The sequence below is a fragment of the Aptenodytes patagonicus genome, chromosome W, assembly GCF_965638725.1.
Source record: "Aptenodytes patagonicus chromosome W, bAptPat1.pri.cur, whole genome shotgun sequence".
In the NCBI taxonomy this organism is placed as follows: Eukaryota; Metazoa; Chordata; class Aves; order Sphenisciformes; family Spheniscidae; genus Aptenodytes; species Aptenodytes patagonicus.
In genome coordinates, this window is record NC_134981.1 from 29,676,233 (window position 1) to 29,698,345 (window position 22,113).

The 22,113-nt window shown below is 42.6% G+C and overlaps 1 protein-coding gene across 2 annotated transcripts in view; it reads right to left on the reverse strand.

The window, feature by feature from the left end:
• LOC143172018 (synaptic vesicle glycoprotein 2C-like) overlaps positions 1-22,113 on the reverse strand; it is a 161,832-nt gene that overhangs the window by 90,386 nt on the left and 49,333 nt on the right. For both annotated transcript variants that reach the window (XM_076361232.1, XM_076361231.1), the window contains exons 3-4: positions 16,311-16,491; positions 5,047-5,198 (exon numbers count right to left, since the gene is read on the reverse strand). In XM_076361232.1, the coding sequence (XP_076217347.1) occupies positions 5,047-5,198; positions 16,311-16,491 (333 nt within the window). The remainder of the gene's footprint in view (positions 1-5,046; positions 5,199-16,310; positions 16,492-22,113) is intronic.

Consider the following 22,113-nt stretch of genomic DNA (forward strand, 5'->3'; position numbering starts at 1 on the left):
GCACGGCCTGTCGCTGGGGTTGGAGTGGCCGCAGGGCGCGTTGCCCGGGTCTGAGTGGCCGCAGTGCGTGTCGTTTTACTGTCAGATCCAGAGACCTTCTCTTCCCTTTGAGGGTACTGAATGGTGTTGAACAGGGCTCGGTAGGCATGGGCCAGGCCCCAGCACGTTGCAGTGATCTGCATCTCTCTGGAGTTGCCAGGGTGACAGCATACTTTGTCCAAATATTCTACTAACTCTTCAGGATTCTGCACTTGCTCAGGGGTGAAGTTCCAAAACACTGGGGGTGCCCATTTGCCTAGGTACTTGCCCATCTTGTCCCACACACCCTGCCACTCATAACTATTCAGCCTTGGGGCAGATCTCTGGATGATATTCTTAAATTGCTTACCAACTTTAGACAAAACCGAAACAATCTTCCAAAGAAGCATTAATAATAGTATCTTAACTGCCCAAGGATGTTCAAAATACTGAAAAGTTACTGTAATGAGGGAGGAAACATCGTAGAAGAAGGTAGTGACACTGCCATCCTGTATTTCCTCCGTAAAAAACCTCTCAGAAAAGTTTCTGTAATTGCTAGTTGTCTCCACGAAATGGTATCCGTGGTACAGTAACGGCTTCATTGCGAAACTTACATACCACACTAAGGTCAAGGTCAATGTTCTAAAAACAAACCTCACAAGCGAGGCATCACTAATCACTGCAGACCACAGCAAACTGCAAAAACCAACACCAATCTTTAACATGTACAGCAGGAAAAAGAGTGCGATGCAGATTATACAAATCAATATTGAGAACAGAGAAACCAACATTGTGACCCACAACTATTAACAGATATAAGTTCCTTAATACACTCCGGTTAATCTGTTATTATCTCAAACCCTTCGAGCCCCACGTTGGGCGCCAAAAAGGACTGTCGTGGTTTAATCTCAGTCGGCAACTAAGCACCACGCAGCTGCTCGCTCACTCCCCCACACCCAGTGGGATGGGGGAGAGAATTGGAAGAGCACAAGTGAGAAAAACTCGTGGGTTGAGATAAAAGCAGTTTAATAATTGAAATAAAATGATGATAATAATACACAAAGCAAGTGATGCACAGTACAATTGCTCACCACCCGCCGACCGATGCCCAGCCAGTCCCCGAGCAGCGGCCCCCCCGGCCAGCTTTCCCCAGTTTATGTACTGAGCATGACGTCACATGGTATGGAATGTTTCTTTGGCCAGTTTGGCTGTGCCCCCTCCCAGCTTCTTGTGCACCTCCAGCCTTCTCAGTCAGTAGAGCATGGGAAACTAAAAAGTCCTTGGCTAGTGTAAGCATTACCTAGCAACAACTAAAAACATCGGTGCGTTATCAACTTTGTTCTCATCCTAAATCCAAAACACAGCATTGTACCAGCTACTAAGAAGGAAATTAACTCTATCCCTGCCGAAACCAGAACAGATGGGCATCACATTGGCAAGCCTCCAGTCGTCCGGGACCTCCCCCGTTAACCAGGACTGCTGATAATCATTAGTGATATAAAAAAAAGGAACATGCAATCTTATTTTATGCTTCATGCAGTCTTCTGCTTGCTGTCACACAATCCTGTGTTTCCTGGGCTTCAGTTTTCAACTGCAGTTTATGCTGTAGCAGCCTTTATACCTGCACCATCGTGGTCATACTCCCCATCACCTCCAGTTGTCTGCCTTGCAATCGAATTTCTTTTAGGCCCTGTATTCCCCTTCTTGTTCAGGAATAAGATTTACAAATCAGTAAGGTCAATATTTGTTTCTCACTAAGCAAAAAACTCTAGGGAATATTTTGAATTCCAAAAGGTTTTTCTGTAATTTATGAAGCCAGAAAAGGCTCGTATACATCATATATGCAAAACATAAAAGTACACGGAATACCAGACCTGATAGTTTAAATACACTGAAATCCTTATCCAGCTTTCCCTGATTTTTAATTTGGAGATATGGCACAATAAAAATCTAGACTCATTTTTAAAATAATACATGTGTATTGCAGGCAACATACATTTTTTTGTAGAATTGATAATTTTATAACTTTCTTTTTTGTTTTTTAATAAGGGGGTAAAATGGCTAGAACAACTTGGATGATTCTTTTTCGTTCCTATCCTCAAACTAATACATAAACTTGGTGTGACAAAAAGATAATATATCACTATCTGGATTTTAAGCTGAAATGTAATTCCTCACTCTTAAGATTCCTCATTATTTGAAAAATTAACCTTTTATACAATACTGTGATACACATTTGATGCATTTGACAGTCTTTGAACTCATCTACCTTGAGACATTATGCTAAATTTAAAGTTGCACTTGCAAAATGGATTATAAAAGAGTAATTATCCTTCCTATCCAGCCTGGCCTAAGTAGTGCATAAAGCAATTTCTCTGTAGCAGCCTAATCTGGAACTTTGTTTATTGGCAGCAGTTAGAAGCATTTCTCTGCAGATGTTTCTTCTAATACCTTCTCCATGACCTGAACTCCTGTTTCAGAAACTCTGAACAAGTCTACATCCATTTTCAATCTTTAAACGCAAACCAACAGCTATAGACTTAAAGAAGCCCTGAAACAGATGCTTGTCTTCCAGATGAAATTAACCTTTCAGCATGTGGTCACTGCAGCACTACATCACACTGAGTCCTCTCTTGACAACACACTGGTGCCAAGGCAACTGTTAGCTTCTCTTTATTTTATGTTTCAGAGCGTTACTCAGGTTTCAGACACTCTCATGCTTTTTGAACAAAAACAGAGATAAACTGTTACATATGGAGAATGTAATCTTTGTTTTCTCATTATTGCTAAATGTTCAACTGGTAAACTCAGATTCACTGGTTGCCTTGGGCTAGATAATGTAAACTGGCTGTGAATCTAGGACTTTTTGAAGTGGCTTATATAAGAACCAGTACAAATGAAAGGAATACATTTGTAGAGGAGGGAGGGGAAAAAAAAATCTACAAAATTAATGTTTTGCTTCCTAGTCAGTGGAGATGTGAATGATGAGAAGGACTGAAAGTGATTTGGAGAAAAATCTGTATCTTTGCTTAATTCTGGCAAAATAATTCCATGGAAACCATGTAGAAATTGTAAAAGAGAAAATACCACTACAAAAGTCTCCTCATAAACACATGTGATACAAATGGTGCAGACATCTGAGCTGTTATTAACCTGACCTGAAATGTTTCCAGGAGAACACAGCAATGTGTGACCACACTCTCCCGAGTGCTAGAGCAGGGTTTGCCCTGGGAACACTTGGTAGTGCCTGAGAACTTGGCACAGCATCATGAAAACAAAGCAGTTTGCCCCTGGTCCTGAGCTGGAGCGATTCCACTAGGAACTAAGACACAGGTTTTAAACTTCACAACATAATTATCAAGTCTAATTTAAAGTGAAGACAATTTTAAGACCTTATCAAACCCCATAAATAGATTCTGTTTAATTTTGCCAAAATGATGTGTAAACCCAATTCTTTTCCTGTGAGAAAGGATTGTTTCTGCTGTTTATAGCTTCCTTTTTAGCCCTCCTTTTGGCTGTTATGACTTTATATGGCTAACACTGAAGAATACTGTCTTTTAAATCCTGTTTTTACATTCTTTTGTCTTAAGTGATTTCACAAATATTTTTGCAGAAGGACACAAAAAAAATCAGTGCGGCATGGCTTTTTGTTGCTGATATTCTTCCACTTCCAAAGAAAGAAGAAAATTATTCCCTCTAGTGCCACTGCTTTGGTATAAGGATGTGTATTATTATTCATTGAGATATACTGCCATGTGACATTTTTAAAGCACCTCAGTAAAGGATATTGAGTTATTTATAAAATCTACAATGAAATTAGACAACCTATTTAAATCAGTCTGTCATAATGTTTGCATTTTGCACTAAAAGATAAAGAAAATAAAAATACATAGGAAAGCAAAAAGTACTTGGCATCCAGAGCTATTTACTAATTGGGAAAAAATTATCCACATTGTGTCTTGTCAGCAAAAATTCCTCTCTCATTCCAGCAATTCAAAGCCAAAAGGCAAGGTTAAAGACACATATTCAGGCTGCGTGTACGGCACTCTAAAATTAGTCTCAATACATCAGTCTAGATATTTGATTAGTCTGCGTGATTATAATTTATTTCTGGGCATTACCACTTGCTAAATGTTCCAATCACTTTGGGCAAACCTTATGAAGTTTTCCTCTCTTTCACAATCCAACTGTGATAAACCTCATTGCTTGGCTTAAGAAAGCTGCTTTGGATGCCAGCTGACTCACAACGTTGCTTTACTTGAAGAGTGCCAGGGAGAAGTACTTGCAGAGGCTGATTTTTAAGAACCACTGAGCAGTCTCAGTGACCCTTGAGAGCCATGAACACTTAATTCTTCTAAAAGGCAAGCCCGAGATACTAAGAATTGAATCTGTTCCTCCACATAATGTTTAACCATGTCAGGGCAGTAAAGAGTTTTTTCACAAAGTGGCATATATTGCATGTTCATAGAACTTCAACCACTGCAAGCTTTCTGTCTTATTCACCCTCATTCACCCCTACAGCATTTAAGTGCACTCTGTTCGATTTCTGTATTTCTATACCACTTAAAAAGATCTACTAAGAACAAAACATTGAGCACAGCTTTATATTCAGAACTAGTGCCTCAAACATTAAGATGGTCCTTTCTTTTCTTTCTCAAGAGTGTATAATTGACATTTTATCTCTGTTTCAAACAAACAAAAAAATCTAGCACAAATTTGACATCTGGCATTTTAAAAGCTATTTTTCTCTGACACAAGTCTCCATAGCACCTATTTTCTCCAGTTTCAACAATAACACCAATTGTATTTTCATGTGTCCAAGTTTCCAGTAATTTTTTTGCTCCACTTAATATATTGTTATTTAGGGTATAATTTATTCTCCTTACTTCCCCCAAAAGGAATAGATTTTTTCTTAACGGCAGGATCGGTATTTTGAGAACAGACATAAAGTCCCCTCTTTAAACTATACTTTAAGAGTTTACTTTTATACTAGAAGAGCTACAAATCACAAAGAGATGTTTTTCTTACCATAATGAGGAATTATTGCCCAAGCCATTGCAGAAGCATAGATACCACCAATCATCCAAAACATACAGAGCCAACTCAGGTGTTCGCCTCGTTTCTCCCGAGCAAGCACTTCTGGAAAATAGGAGAAGACTGTCGGCACAGCTCCACCAATCCTAAAAGGAGATATATATCATGGATTAAGGCAGAGTGTAACAGCTAGTTAAAGTTTGAACAAGCCCATAGTTGCAGTCATTTAAAACCCAAACTACAAGCAGCTTTTCTGGCAAGACTGTTTTTTTCTCAAATTGCACCATGTATTGGAGAACTCTTGAGGAAACTTTCACCAGTTTGGACACAATTTTTGTCAAAGATTTCCTTGAAAACTCTATGTACAATTTGATATGTTTAGTGATTCAAGTGGATTGTCAGTGGTTGCTGGAACTGAAACCAGCACAAAGCGTTGACTTTCACCATTACAAAAATCCTGTAATCATGGCAGTCTACTGACAAGTGTCAAAATACATTTCTTTTAACTGAAAATATTAGTAATTTTCCCAAAGAATAATAGTCTGAAGGTTAGTTGGACAAAAAAAAGTTTAATTTGGTTTTACAAAACTTAGTCTAACTCAAATTATGTATCATTTTCAGTACCAGCTTCCAGATTATCTTTTACTGTCTTTACCTCTTTACTACCAATGCAAGCTGTCAAATGTTCCACAACAGAACAAGTCCTTGTGGGTTTTATTTTTCCTGCTGAAGAAAATACCTGTGAAGCTTGAAGAGATATTCTCACATACCAGATTACATACTTTAAAGCAGTATCTTGAATGGTTTGAATTTTTAACTGAACTTTAAAGATAAATGCATATTTATGCTGTCATCTCAATGACTGCCAAACTGAGAGCAAAAAGAAGGAAGCTTAAAACAGATTAAAACAAATATTTAAAAGGAAAACATGAATACAGAAATGGTATTTCAGTCCTAAGAAAATTCAGTGCCACAGCAATATGGTTTATTTTAAGACATCTTCAAGTACAGCGATGAAATACTGGATTGAGCTGTTACACTTGTTTAGGGGTCTGCTGTTTTGTCACTTCCTTCTAGACAGCTCTTCATGAAGTACTGCCAGTCAACTCTTAGCTTTACAATTAGTGTTTCCCATAGTTGAGACTGCTAGCTCTTATACTCTCTGCCAGTTCTGCAAAGGTTCATACATTCATGAATTCTTGTTAGGTATACAGCTAACAAGAGCTGTATCTCATTTCTTCTCATGAGTGAAAACACTAAAAGGCTTCACTAGTGAATTACCCTGTCACAGGCAACGGGGGCGGATTGTCCTCGGAGGTTCTCCTGGAAGCCCAGGGTGAGGAACGGTGGAAGGGGCATGGCCAAGGGTGGAACCACAGCTCATTTTGCTGTGATGGGGAAGCCCTGCTAGCTCAGTGGTGCTATGAACTGGGGGCTCTCCAGTTCTCAAAGTATAAGCAGATTATAGCTAGGATTTCTTACCCTCCAGGGCTCAGGCACAGCATTGAATTGCACTCCTACAATATTCCCTGAATACAATACTCGCGAATCTGATTAAGTTCTTTTTTTAATGTTGAAAATTCACTAGCAGAATCAGAAACAAGGTCTTCCTCTTTCCTTCCTAAGCTGGAAAGTGCTGATGAGGAGTTATAGGTGCTCACTTCCAAGAAGCCCTAAATCAATACATTGCTCGTGGTATGTCGGAGTTTCCCAGTTTCGACGGCGGAGCGGGAGTGCGAATCCGGAGTAATGATGGATCTCAATATGAGTATGGTCATCCTCCTTTATTTACACTTATAACAGGGCTTATATAGTTATCTACTATGAACACGCGCTTCCTAACAACTTATGATTGGCTAATTGCGGCTATAGACGCACTCACAACACCTTCGGACACACGCTTCATAACAACCTATAATTGGTTAATCACAGCTGTCCACGCACTCACAACACCTTCGGACACGCGCTTCATAACAACCTATAATTGGTTAATCACAGCTGTCCACACGTTCACAACACCCTTCTCATTGGTAGCTGCCGGCTGGTCTCGCCGATCTCTGCCTCCTCCTTATCCCGGGTGTTGTTCCGCTTTTGTTGTTCATCACGTGGCGAGGCTCCTTCTTCTGCCCAGGGAAGGATGGTCAAGGTCACCAGCCGTCTTTGTCAGCATATCGCTGCTACTGTTAAAAACATGGGTTGCTCACGGATCCTAGATCGTGCCCCTGCTGTATCAGCCACTCCTCCACAATTCCCCCTTTTTGTTTTTGAGCAACCCAGACTTGATTAACAATTTTCATAATTGCTTTCTTCACACAGCTAAAAATTATACAAGAGCATATACTTATTACTAATATAACAATTAAAATGCGTAAGCTTTCTTCTATTAAACTTATTATCCAAGATGGCAGTTCCCCAAATATATTCTTAAGCCAGGTATCGAATAACCCCTGATCTTGTTGAATCTTCTTGGCGTAGGGTTAATGCGATATATAGTTGCCGACCCTGGGATTATTAAGATTAGCCCAATTACGATCACATCTGCCTGGCTCAACATTTTCCCTTCTAGGCGAATTGCCTTTCCCCCCCCCCCCTTTTTTTTTTTTTTTTTTTTTTAACAATAATCAATTTGGCAGTTTCGTGGACTGTATTTCGTGTCCAGTGGTTATTAATATTCTATACAGCACTACTTCTTTCAGATAGCAGGTATCACACCACCTTTGTGCGTGCGTGCACCGGGCCCACCACTTCTTATCACAATGGTAACACTGACATAATACCCACGGCACACACCATAAACACTTTAAGCAATTTATCTCACCCTTCACCACTGTCTTTGGAAACACAGTGGTAAAAGATAAGATAAACCGCTCAGAGTTAAGTTTTGCAGTTACGGGTCCTCTGATTCCTGTTGTCCTGATGATAATGCAGGCTTCACAGATCTGCTGGGCACCCAGACCGGTCCATTACCTGTAGAAACACACATATATCCCCTTCCACTAAAGATTACAGGCACAGGGCCCAGCCATTGGCCCGTGGCAGGATCCTGGTAGATTACCTTCCCCCCCCCCCTTTTTTTTTTTTCCCTCTTTTTTTTTTTTTTTTTTTTTTTTTGAGACACAGTGTTCTTAGCTTGCTGCAAAATTTTCCAATCGTGAGGTGCCCACTTATGTCCGTTATTCTCTTGTAGCACGGGAAAGGTGCCTGCTCCAAGGTCAGATGCCGCTTGCCATTGTCCATCCAAAATAGCGTCTCTAGCCACTTCGCTCCAGCGTCTGGGCTGAACCGCCGCTGGTGGCCCAGGGAGGCAAGGGGGTAGGGATCCCCCTGATGCCCCGGACAGGTGTTCCATACCTCCCCTCTGGGCTGTAATTGTTAAGTCCTGTAACTGTTGCACTACCTTCTTCAGGAGCTCATTAGTCTCAGCCATACTCTGTTCTTTGCTGCCACCTTGTGGCAGAGTAGACGCACCTGAAGAGACTCCTAGAGGCGGGGCTGTTGGCCAGGGAGGAGTTAACGGAACCAGCCGCTCCTCCTCCCTGGGTCGTCGCTCTTCCGCGACCGCCTCAGTTGCCTGGTGAGCCTCCCCACCGGCAACTTCCGGACTCTTAGAACAATGGGTCGTAGCCGGGAGACCCGGGGGACATGTTTTAGCCGGGTCGGACAAACCGGAGCGACACTCAACGCTGTCCTTGAGCTCCTGTACAGTTTTAAATGGGCTTCCCGACATTCCTCTTACCGCCGACAGCCCAAAAAACCGTGAGAGTCTAGATTCCGTGCTCTTTGGCTTTTCGGGCGGAGGCTGCGGGGCCAGCATCTGAGCGGCAGCACACGCCACCTCCCTCTCCGCCTTCATGGCTTTCAGAGTCTCTAAGACAGATCTCCACAGCTCTCGTACTGCTTTGATTTCCTTTTCCGTCTTTTCGTCTCCCTCAATAGTCTGTTCCCACATAGTTTTTCCTAATTCTTTCCATTCGAGCATGGAAAAAATCGTATGGGTGTCTTTAAAACGACCCCAACGCTGTCCTAATTTAATCAACTTACAAAGTTGTTTTACCGTTGCTTCTATCCCTCTCTTGGAGAGGATACTCGCAAGCAACGTTGCTGCCGCCTCTAATTCCATGCTGGCAGCTATCCCGCTGGGAGGCAGTTGATCAGGCTGCTCCGTATCTATCCCCTCCGATCACAGGATAGTACAACTCCCAGTCGCTAGTTTCCCGTTCCCCTTCTCTCGCTGCTCTTACCGCAGTCTCGAAGACGCACGTCTAACCATCCTCTGCTACCAGATGTCGGAGTTTCCCAGTTTCGACGGCGGAGCGGGAGTGCGAATCCGGAGTAATGATGGATCTCAATATGAGTATGGTCATCCTCCTTTATTTACACTTATAACAAGGCTTATATAGTTATCTACTATGAACACGCGCTTCCTAACAACTTATGATTGGCTAATTGCGGCTATACACGCACTCACAACACCTTCGGACACGCGCTTCATAACAACCTATAATTGGTTCATCACAGCTGTCCACGCGTTCACAACACCCTTCTCATTGGTAGCTGCCGGCTGGTCTTGCCGATCTCTGCCTCCTCCTTATCCCGGGTGTTGTTCCGCTTTTGTTGTTCATCACGTGGCGAGGCTCCTTCTTCTGCCCAGGGAAGGATGGTCAAGGTCACCAGCCGTCTTTGTCAGCATATCCCTGCTACTGTTAAAAACATGGGTTGCTCACGGATCCTAGATCGTGCCCCTGCTGTATCAGCCACTCCTCCACAGTGGTATGCAGGACAGTATTATTCATGCAATAACACCCTACCGAAAGGTGTGTGGTCTTGGGAGTCTGGGGAGGTCCCTGCTGACTGGAAGCTAGCCAACATTATTCCAATTTACAAGAAGGGCAAGAGGGAAGACCCAGGAAACTACAGACCTGTTAGTCTAACCTCAGTTCCGGGAAAAATTATGGAGAAGATCATACTGGGTGCTATTAAAAGGCATTTAAAGAACAATGCAATCATCAGGCACAGTCAACACGGGTTCACAAAGGGAAAGTCCTGTTTAACTAATTTGATAACCTTCTACGATAAGGTCACCCGCCTAGCGGATGAAGGGAAGGCGATGGATGTAGTTTTTCTGGATTTTAGTAAGGCTTTTGATACTGTCCCTCACAGCATCCTTCTGGACAAGTTGTCCAACTGTGGGATGAGCAGGTATGCAGTGCGCTGGGTGAAGAACTGGCTGAACAGCAGGGCTCAAAGGGTTGTAGTGAATGGGGCTCCATCTGGCTGGCGACCGGTCACCAGCGGGGTTCCTCAGGGTTCAATCCTATGGCCATTTCTGGTCAATATATTTATTAACAATCTGGATGCAGGAATTGAATGCACCATTAGCAAGTTTGCTGATGATACCAAACTGGGAGGTGCTGTTGACTCTCTTGAGGGACAAGAGGCCTTGCAGAGGGATCTAGGTAGATTGGAGCATTGGGCAATCGTCAATGGCATGAAATTTAACAAGCCGAAATGCCGGATCCTGCACCTGGGATGGAGTAATGCCAGGCACAAATATAAATTGGGAGAGGAGTAGCTGGAGAGCAGCCCTGCAGAAAGGGACCTGGGGGTGCTGGTTGACAGCAGGTTCAATATGAGTCAGCAGTGTGCCCTGGCAGCCAAGAGGGCAAACCGCATCCTGGGGTGCATCAAGCACAGTATAACCAGCCGGTCAAGAGAGGTGATTATCCCACTGTATTCAGCATTGGTGTGGCCTCACCTCGAGTATTGTGTGCAGTTCTGGGCCCCACAATTTAAGAAGGATGTGAAGGTCCTTGAATGCGTCCAGAGGAAGGCAACAAAGCTGGTGAAAGGGCTGGAAGGCAAGTCCTATGAGGAGCGGCTAGGGACTCTGGGCTTGTCTAGTTTGGAGAAAAGGAGGCTGAGGGGTGACCTCATTGCTCTCTACAGCTTCCTGAGGAGGGGAAGTGGAGAGGGAGGGGCTGATCTCTTCTCCCTGGTATCCAGTGACAGGACGCGTGGGAATGGTTCAAAGCTGTGCCAGGGGAGGTTTAGACTGGACATTAGGAAGCATTTCTTTACCGAGAGGGTGTTCAAACACCGGAACAGGCTTCCTAGAGAGGTGGGCGATGCCCCAAGCCTGTCAGTGTTTAAGAAGCATTTGGACAATGCCCTTAATAACATGCTTTAACTTTTGGTCAGCCCTGAATTGGTCAGGCAGTTGGACTAGATGATCGTTGTAGGTCCCTTCCAACTGAAATATTCTATTCTATTCTACAATTATAAAAGTAGCCTGTTGGTCTAGATCTGAAGTTCCTGAAGGCAACTGCTTGTGTAGGCCAACTACCTTGTGCTGTGTCTACATGGTCCATATCTCTGCTGGAACATTTTGAAAGTTGTTATGCATACAGACCACTTGCATGTCCTTCCTGTCTTGGCCATTAAGAGAAGGGGGATCTACAAAACTGTAAGAGTTTCTTGCCACTATACATAATGTACAAAAGTGGTGGTAAAAGTCAACTTGGGTGAATTTGCACAGGCAATCACCTCAAAACTGCTAGTTACAAGAAACTTCATTCACAGTTTTGGATTTTAGCTAACTGTTGATTCCTCACAAGAGTGTGATGGATTTGAGCAAGATCTAAATGACAAGTCTAGTGCTACTACATTGACACCAGTACTTGTTAGATCCCAGTAATGTGGAAGGAGGACTGCAGGTAGCTTTAAAGATATTTTCTGAGGAAGGGCTAAGAAAGCTGTCTGAAGGGGAGTCTCAGATTTAATGAAGTATAGTCTAAAGTCTTTTGGAAAAGAAACACTCGCTATATGATAGTACATCTTGAGAGAGATTCTTATTCACAGGGGGCAATGGCAGGGAAAAGGTTCTTAATAGCTTTTGGTTACATAAGTTAACCACATCTAATCTGTATTTCCTAATATTTCTGTGGGTATGGAGAAGAAATTTGGCCAAACTGGCAGTTTTGGCAAATTAAAATAAATCTCTGTAGTCTGGACATAATGTTTGGTTTGTAAAATAGGACACATATATTTAACCTTTTTTATTTTGCTCATGAAAAAGAATCAGTTTCATCTGGGAGCAAACATATGAGGTTGTCTGAAGAATTTCTAAACTGCGGTTGGTCTCAGTTATATATATGTTTATTTCAACTAGCTTTTTACTACATGAAAACTTTGATTACTTTTAGAAGTAACATTTGGGCTGGATAAGCATGATACATTTTCCCAAATTGTATCATCTTTGGTTACTTCAGGGCAACCAAAATGAAATTTGCTGGGATAATACAAATATATAGTGCACTTTTAAGCACTTTATTCTAAATTGAGTTATTGTACTTAGAAAAACCACATCTAAAATGATCTAAAAGTACCAAAACAGTAAACTAATCGCTTAGATGAAATAAATGCAATTTTTTTTTTGTAATGGAGGTTAGATAAAATTCTCTAGCTGAGATTAATACTTCACAGTGGCAGTGTTGAATAAGCAACAACTCCAGTTCCATTCAAGTTAGCAGCGATATTATGAGTCATGTTCTGGTAGTAGAGAAACCTTCCTTTAAAATTTTAAAGACAGATCTAACAAGGTGCTTTTTGATGATAAATCTTTGCACATTCCCCCAATGGCTAATGATGAATACAGCTCACAGTTTCTTGTCTAGGTCTTTTTACTTTGTAGGAAGCCATGTCTAAAGCACTCCTAGACCTTTATCTGGCTTTGGGATTCAGTTTCCTTTTGAGTTTTGATTTTGGATTAATCAATGGAGGAATCAGAGTTGTGATATTATTGTCTGTAAAAAGAAATGATTTTGCAGACTGTCCAACATTTCTTTATTCTTTTCACTAGCTTAAATTCACCTTTCAGACTTTCATATCTCTCAATGCCCTTTACCCAGCAATATCTTAATATTATTTATACTGTTTTGTATTCCAAATCACTTCTTTTGCAATGCAAAATTTTTGCTAGTTTTAGGTTTTTCAGATGCAAAAAATGATCAGAAGGGATTTTTTCCCTGAGCAGTTTACTTCTATAAACTCATTTTGACTACAAGAGGATCTGAGGAGAATCTATTTTATAGTATTTTTTATAAATAAAATCTTCTATCAGATACTGGTTTTATTGTTCATGCTTCTTAATCTATTTTATATTTTCTAGAAGACAACAGACCAGTTTAAACTCTATACACCTAAACAATTTCATATCTTATGAATACTTCTTAAAATTTTATTGACTTTTAATTATATGAAATTGTCCAGATAACTCTCTGTCCCTTCAGACAGCTCTTCTCCGATCTGAGTAGCAATACTATTTTGCCTTTAAAACGTATCATTCAGTTCTTTGCTTAAAATTATTCATATTTCATATTTGGGCTCTGATTCACACAAAATTACTGGAACAAAGGCTCTTCTCTTGATAACAGAGATATATATTCAGTGTCTTTCACTAAGAAAGGGGAACTGACATCTACTGTCCAAAGACAGGACCTCTAAAATGAGGAGAGGTTATAAAGAGAAATTAAGTTGAATTTCTATTCCCATTCAACAGACGCAACTTCCTTTTCATTTGAGCAAGATGTGGGATGTAGAAAGGAATGCAATAAACATTCAAGATTTAATTCAAACCCTTTAAGCAAATTTCCTGTCATACTGCAAGAAGATATGGCTTCAAAGCTGGCACAAACATCTGGAAGTTCTTCAGTGAGTGATACCAAAAAGAGTTTGCCTTACACAGCAGCTGATGCAAAGTATCTGGAAATAGAGAACTGTAAGATGTATGCTCTAACAGTGGGTATATTTGTGCACAGCTGTCTAAAAGTGGAAAGATTTTACTTTGCTGCCTCTGCAGTTGGAACGTTCTAGCCTCTCCCTTCTTTCTTGGTGTTTGGCATATGATGTCTCTGTTGCTATTACAGCTGCTCTCAACATAAGATCATAGCCAAAAGGGGATTAAAAAACAGAGGAAAGGCAGATGTGACACAAATACCATCTTGAATACCACTCTTAAGTGAAAAGTAAGCTTTCTCTGAGAGCGAGTGAGCAGATGAACATTCTGAAAAAGAAGGGCTCCAAACATGCGAAGTCTGGTGGAAAAACTATATCATCACAGGCAAACAGTGAGAACAGAAAATGGAAGAGCCTTCCCTCATCTTGAGGGTATGAAGGACAGATTCAGTTCTAGAAAACCCATGGCTTTTACGATGGCTGATATCTAGGATAAAATGCAACTCTGATACCAGCTGAAGGAGGTTCTTCTGGAGAGAAATCCTGTCTTTGAAGAAAACAGCAAATGTGAGCCAGCCATGAATCTTTCTCTGCAGTAATAGCTATGAGGAATGACTCTGCAGCTCATGCGGTCTTGGGTTTGTGGTGGTGGTGTTGGATTTTTTTTTTCATGTAGTACGTGGTAGCAAATTATCTATCATCATCTGTTCATGCAGTTCTCAGAGATGAGGTAGGAGGACTTTGGATACAGTGGGGACCCACATGGAGGTGTAAGATATGGATATGAAGAGCCTGCTCCTTCAAAGACCATTAATCATAAGCCGGGTACAAAACTGAACATGCTTCCCAATCCAGGACATACATCTATTACGAGTAAAGCTACAGGTACTGTAAGTTACTGCTACAGGTGAAGAGGAGACCCTGCAGGCAAGTTTGGCATGACAAACATATTTTCCCATATGCCCCAAGAGGGACAATCTGGGTGAAAGGCAACAGTGTCACAAACCTGTCTGCCAAAAGACAAACCTTTGTGGCACAAGGGTCCAGTACTGCCCTCACGAATTGGGCAGGCTAAGCAGGAACACAACAAGCTTCTGGACTTTGACAGGATCATGAAAGAGTGAAAGTGTCATGCAACATGATAAAAAAATTGTTTTCTCAGAACAATGGTCCATTAACCAGCCATAGAGGTACAGGAACAGAAAAATCCCTTTGTAGTGAAGACAGCTTGTAACTAGTGTCAGGACCTTGATGAAAATGCAGAACTATGGAGAGACAAAACATAGCACTTGGAACTGATAGTGGCCTATGAAATGAAAAACATGTAGAGAAGCTGGATGGGATTTTTTTGTTTTTCTAAGTTTTTGGGTTTTTTTTAAGAAGTAGAACAGTTGCCATTTCCTTTTAACCTCTTTTAGAGTCATATCTGACAATTTGGTGACAGACTGAGGAGATTCTTCTAGCAAGAGGACTCCTCACATCTCCTTCCTCTCTCCCCTTGCCCTTCTATCCCCCCTCCTAAATCAGTTTAATAGTACTTAGTGCTATGGCAATTTCTTTTTGGTATGACTTTCTAGCCCTACCCTACTTCAGACCAGTTCAAGGGGTTGCTAAAACTGCAAACATCACACAATAGTGTTAGTGTACTATAGCTACATAAACTACAGCCAACAAACCATACCAGCAATGGACTTCATGTGCACAGCTTTATAACACAATATACTGTGCTTTCAGGAGCTCCTGCCTGTTCAGCATCCTAAAGATTGATAGTGGCCTGAAATGGAATTGTAATTGGGAGTTTTGATCTGAATCAAGCAATTACCAGAAATGCTAAACTAACTGCTCTACAGAACAGAGCTCTTGATTATCCAAGGGTGCAGTAAAGGCAGAAGCTTTCTCATAGTAGTTTACTTGTGTATCTCAATCTCAGCTCATGTAAGTTTAAAATAATAAACTTAATCAATCATTACCAATATCTTAAACTTTTCCAACAACTGAGAAGTTATTTAAATTAAAAGAAAAGTAAGACAAAACACAGGGCCACAAACATCATTCTTCTGAAAAGAGCAGTAACATTTGGCATGCTCTAGGGACCCATTTTAAATTTGACAGTCTTGACTGCAGTGGTATTATAAACAACATTATGCACACAAAGACATTAGAAACTTTACAAATATTACTGAAATCTTACAGTACACCTGTGAGAAGGGTATTATTTTGCTGACTGAACAAGCAATACATAGAGAAGCTGAGTCATAAAGAAGTTAAGCAAGTTGATCAAGTTCACAAAGCAAGTCTGTTGCAAAATAAGAACAGAACTCAATCTCACAATTTGCAGTCTGTGCTTTTCCCCTAAAATCATTATTCTTTCCCTTCAGGTTGTTATTTATGAGTGTAGTAGCTACCTTGTTTAATTCTCTCACCCCTGACACAGACTGTATTCCTACATTAAATGCACTTTTCCAAACAGGAAAGTTTTATTAACACACAGTATTGTAGAAATGAACAAAACCAGAGGAGCTTACCCAAATCCAGAAAACAAGCGACAGAAGAGGAAGAAGCCATAGCCCTGGACAAATGATGAAAGGAAGGCAAAGAATCCATTGACAGACATGCATATCAGGAGTGACTGTCTCCTTCCCACCTTGTCTGCCAAGCCTCCCCAGAAGAACGCCCCCACCATCATCCCAAGGTACACTATGCTACCTGCAATACACAAAAAAGATGTTGCTTTGTGAGCTACATAACCGACCACAATTGACCACACCAAAAATAGTCGCATGTACTTGAGTGACTTGCTTTCAGCGATCTTCTGTGTTTATAAAATAGCATAGAGATTATTTTCTCCTTTCTCAGTTAGTAGAAATTGTATGCATAGCTTTGCAAATGTACCTAGGGAGAACAGATTTCCTATTGTGTCTCTGTCATCTGTTAGCAGACACATTGAAGTTTAATATAATTATTAAATGAGGTGCCTCTAGCTAAAACAATTAAAATACAGACAAATAAGATTGAATAGGAGAAAGAATGCCACCATTTCCTCAGTAATAAACTACATTCATGTTAAATACTGCAGAAATTAAAACTTTCCCTACAGAAGCAAATTGTCTGAACATCTCTAGAATATGAGCAGTCCTGGGATTAATCACTGGGAGTAAGATGTGCTAAGTCTAAAGAAAGCTGATTATGAAACAACAGACACTTTCCATTTGAGATCTACAGAACCAAAGATGTCCAGGCTGATTGTTTTTTTTCTCCCTCCTGCTTCAGTGTAATGCTTTATTTTAAAAGGTATTGTTCTGTATACAAAGAAAAGCGCTGGAACAGTTTTGTTTGCAAAGAATTTTAAACAGATACATTACAGTTTATCTGCATACATTAAAATGAGATGGGGAAAAATTATTTTGGGGTGATTTCTTTTTAAAGTTAATGATTTTTTCAAAGTCAAGTACTTTCCCACAGAAAGGTAAGTTGAAATATTTAACACTGACCATTCACATCATATTGTACATCATTTCCTTTCCAGGGACAAACCCTCTGTGGGACACTTGGCAAAGATGCACAACAACAGCAGACTGTAAGAAGCAAAAATAGTTCCCAAGCGTTGGACAGACCCAACCAGATCTGTATTTTGTTTGATACATGTATTATTTCTTCTTCTACCTACTTTCTTATTGAGCTTCCCAGATTGGGTTTTATCTATCTAGAAGTTGCTACCATCTTGTAAGTCTACTACAGAGCAGGATTTAAATATAGAGTAGCTGGAAGCAGTTAAACTATTAGCAAGCCTTGTCCTGTGTCTCTTTTCGATCAGCCACAAGTACTGACAAATTCCCCAGCAACTCTGCTGGGCTTCAGTTGCAGTTGTGTAAAATTCTGGCCTCCAAAAGAATCACCTCTGCCCTGCAGAAGGTAGTTGGAAGGGAAAGAAAGCTGAAAAAATAATTAAATGCTTGGGCTTGGTTAACTGAATATTAACAGAGAGGTCACTCATCAGTATTTCCATGCTTGGAATTCCATATGTTAACATCGGAAGTGCAGACATCTGCAGGGTCTCATGCACCACAAAAATGTCCCTGTTCCCCTGTTCCTGTTTCCACTCTGCTGCTTCCTTATGAGACATAGTTTTAAAACATTTGATATAACACACATAATGTTAAACATACATTAGCAAGATACAGAGTTATATCTTGGTTAGGTGAGTATACTGTTTTTAAAATTTAGAATTTTAGAATTTTTTTAATAAAAATGATGCTATTTATATTTCAAATATTGAATAGAAAACAATAATATGAAGATGATATTATTCATATAAACAATAATATGAAGATGAGGATCAAGAGGACATGTAGTGTTTTCCTCAATCTCTACAGTGGCAGGGAAGAATACTGAAAGGAACAGGAAAACACACCTGATCAACACGTGGCTCAGGGGCTGGTGCGATGGGAGGAATTTTGGCTTCTTTGATCATGGGGAGGTTTACACGGCACCGGGCCTGCTGGCGACAGATGGAGTTCAGCTATCTCACAGGGGGAAAAGGATCATGGCTCATGAATTGGCAGGGCCCATTGAGAGGGCTTTAAACTAGGTTTGAAGGGGGAAGGGGATAAAACCAGGCTCACTAGAGATGAGCCTAGGGGTGGCATGCCGATGCTGGGGGCAAAATCGATAGCCCAGCTCAAGTGCATCTACACCAATGCACGCAGCATGGGCAGCAAACAGGAGGAGCTGGAAGCCATTGTGCAGCGGGATAGCTATGACTTAGTCGCCATCACAGAAACATGGTGGGGTGACTCTCATGATTGGAGTGCTGCAATGGATGGCTATAAACTCTTCAGAAGGGACAGGTTGTGGGGATTAACGGCACGGACTCTGGCAGGCAGCAACCAAAGACCTTTATTGCTCTTTGTTAGCGTTTTTTATAGCAAGCAGAAGTGTACACGCGCTACCTGCAGCTTGCAGATAGGTTATAGCCTTGTGTTCATGCGCATCTATGCTCTAGCAGATTGGCCCGTTATTCCTGATCACGCAAAATGCCCTCATGGCCTTTATCTTGTTTTCTCCTCCCAGCTGCACATTCCTTCCTCCGTTATCTTCTGCTTATGTGCCTTCTTGTGCCTGGTGGTACAGTACTTGCTCATCAAAATCAAACTCAGGAATGTCCATCGTTAAAATTCCCATCCCCACAACAGGCGAGGAAGGAGAGGCGGTGGGGTGGCTCTGTATGTTAGGGAGTGTTTCGATTGTCTAGAGTTCAACGATTGTGACGATGATACGGTCGAGTGTTTATGGGTAAGGATGAGGGGGAAGGCCAACGAGGCAGATATCCTGCTGGGAGTCTGTTATAGACCACCCAACCAGGATGAAGGGGCGGATGAAGCATTCTACAAGCGGCTGGCAGAAGTCTCTCAATCGCTAGCCCTTGTTCTCGTGGGGGACTTCAACTTCCCGGACGTCTGCTGGAAATACAACACGGCAGAGAGGAAGCAGTCTAGGAGGTTCCTGGAGTGTGTGGAAGACAACTTCCTGACACAGCTGGTAAGTGAGCCTACCAGGGGAGGTGCCTCGCTCGACCTGCTGCTTACAAACAGAGAAGGACTGGTGGGAGATGTGGTGGTAGGAGGCCGTCTTGGGCTTAGCGACCATGAAATGGTAGAATTCTCGCTTCTTGGTGAAGTAAGGAGGGGGGCCAGCAAAACCGCAACCATGGACTTCCGGAGGGCGGGCTTTGGCCTGTTCAGGACGCTGGTTGAGAGAGTCCCTTGGGAGACAGTCCTGAAGGGCAAAGGGGTCCAGGAAGGCTGGACGTTCTTCAAGAAGGAAGTCTTAAAGGCGCAGGAGCAGGCTGTCCCCATACGCCGTAAGAAGAACGGGCAGGGAAGACGACCGGCGTGGCTGAACAGGGAGCTCTTGCTGGGACTCAGGAAAAAAAGGAGAGTTTACCCCTTGTGGAAAAAGGGGCAGGCAACTCAAGAAGAGTACAGGGATCTCGTTAGGTCGTGCAGAGAAGAAATGAGAAAGGCAAAAGCCCAGCTAGAACGCAATCTGGCCGCTGTCGTTAGAGACAACAAAAAATGTTTTTACAAATATATTAATGACCAGAAGAGAGCCAAGGAGAATCTCCATCCTTTATTGGATGCAGGGGGGGAACATTGTCACCGAGGATGAGGAAAAGGCTGAGGTACTTAATGCCTTCTTTGCCTCAGTCTTTAACAGGCAGACCAGTTCTCCTCAGGGTACTCGGCCCCCTGAGCTGGAAGACAGGGACGGCGAGCAGGATGAACCCCCCATAATCCAAGAGGAAGCAGTTAACGACCTGCTACGCCACCTGGATGCTCACAAGTCTATGGGGCCGGATGGGATCCACCCGAGAGTGCTGAGGGAGCTGGTGGAGGAGCTTGCCAAGCCACTCTCCATCATTTATCAGCAGTCCTGGTTAACGGGGGAGGTCCCGGACGACTGGAGGCTTGCCAATGTGACGCCCATCTACAAGAAGGGCCGGAAGGAGGATCCGGGGAACTACAGGCCTGTCAGCCTGACCTCGGTGCCGGGGAAGATGATGGAGCGGTTCATCTTGAGGGCGCTCACAAGGCATGTGGGGGACAACCAGGGGATCAGGCCCAGCCAGCACGGGTTCATGAGAGGCAGGTCCTGCTTGACCAACCTGATCTCCTTCTATGACCAGGTGACCCGCCTAGTGGACGAGGGAAAGGCTGTGGATGTGGTCTACCTGGACTTCAGTAAGGCCTTTGACACCGTCTCCACAGCATTCTCCTAGAGAAGCTGGCGGCTCATGGCTTAGACAGGTGTACTCTTTGCTGGGTAAAAAACTGGCTGGACGGCCGGGCCCAGAGAGTTGTGGTGAATGGAGTTAAATCCAGTTGGCGGCCGGTCACGAGCGGTGTTCCCCAGGGCTCAGTTTTGGGGCCACTTCTGTTTAATATCTTTATCGATGATCTGGACGAGGGGATCGAGTGCACCCTCAGTAAGTTTGCAGACGACACCAAGTTGGGCGGGAGTGTTGATCTGCTCGAGGGTAGGAAGGCTCTGCAGAGGGACCTGGACAGGCTGGATCGATGGGCCAAGGCCAATTGTATGAGATTCAACAAGGACAAGTGCCAGGTCCTGCACTTTGGCCACAACAACCCCATGCAGCGCTACAGGCTTGGGGAAGAGTGGCTGGAAAGCTGCCTGGCGGAAAAGGACCTGGGGGTGTTGGTTGACAGCCGGCTGAACATGAGCCGGCAGTGTGCCCAGGAGGCCAAGAAGGCCAATGGCATCCTGGCCTGTATCAGAAATAGTGTGGCCAGCAGGAGTAGGGAAGTGATCGTGCCCCTGTACTTGGCCCTGGTGAGGCCGCCCCTCGAATACTGTGTTCAGTTTTGGGCCCCTCACTACAAGAAGGACGTCGAGGTGCTGGAGCGTGTCCAGAGAAGGGCAACGAGGCTGGTGAAGGGTCTGGAGAACAAGTCTTATGAGGAGCGGCTGAGGGAACTGGGATTGTTTAGCCTGGAGAAAAGGAGGCTGAGGGGAGACCTCATAGCTCTCTACAACTACCTGAAAGGTGGTTGTTGTAGTGAGGTGGGTGTCGGTCTCTTCTCCCAAGTAACTAGCGATAGGACGAGAGGAAATGGCCTCAAGTTGCGCCAGGGGAGGTTTAGATTGGACGTGAGGAAAAATTTCTTTACTGGAAGAGTGGTTAAACATTGGAACAGGCTGCCCAGGGAAGTGGTTGAGTCCCCATCCCTGGAGGTATTTAAAAGACGTGTAGATGCGGCGCTTAGGGACATGGTTTAGTGGGCATGGTGGTGTTGGGTTGACGGTTGGACTCGATGATCTTAGAGGTCTTTTCCAACCTTAATGATTCTATGATTCTATGATTCTATGATCAGCATCCATCAGTTGTTTGTAAATTCAAGGTCCCTACAAATTAACCACCATCTGATGTTGTCTCTGACGAAATTTCTATCTTCTGTATTTTTTTCATTCTTTGCATGATTCAGACAATGTCTGAAACCAAAGAGCAGTGCTTCTGCCAGGTACAATGTAAACCCACATATATATATATATATATATACACCTTGTATACAGAAGCAGTAACTAGAGCAGACTATTCTTGTTGGTCCATTCCTGTATCAACTTCCTTATTGAAAAGAAAGCAGCCTATAACAACCTCTGGTTCAAATAATGAATTCCACATGCTCAGTTATCTGGACCAAAAGAATATCTGTCAGTCCTCAACCTGGGCAATCTGAAGTAGAGGAAAACAGCTATCTATCTCCTTTGCTATTGATTGTGACCAATACCAGCAAATAAATCTTTTCTGCA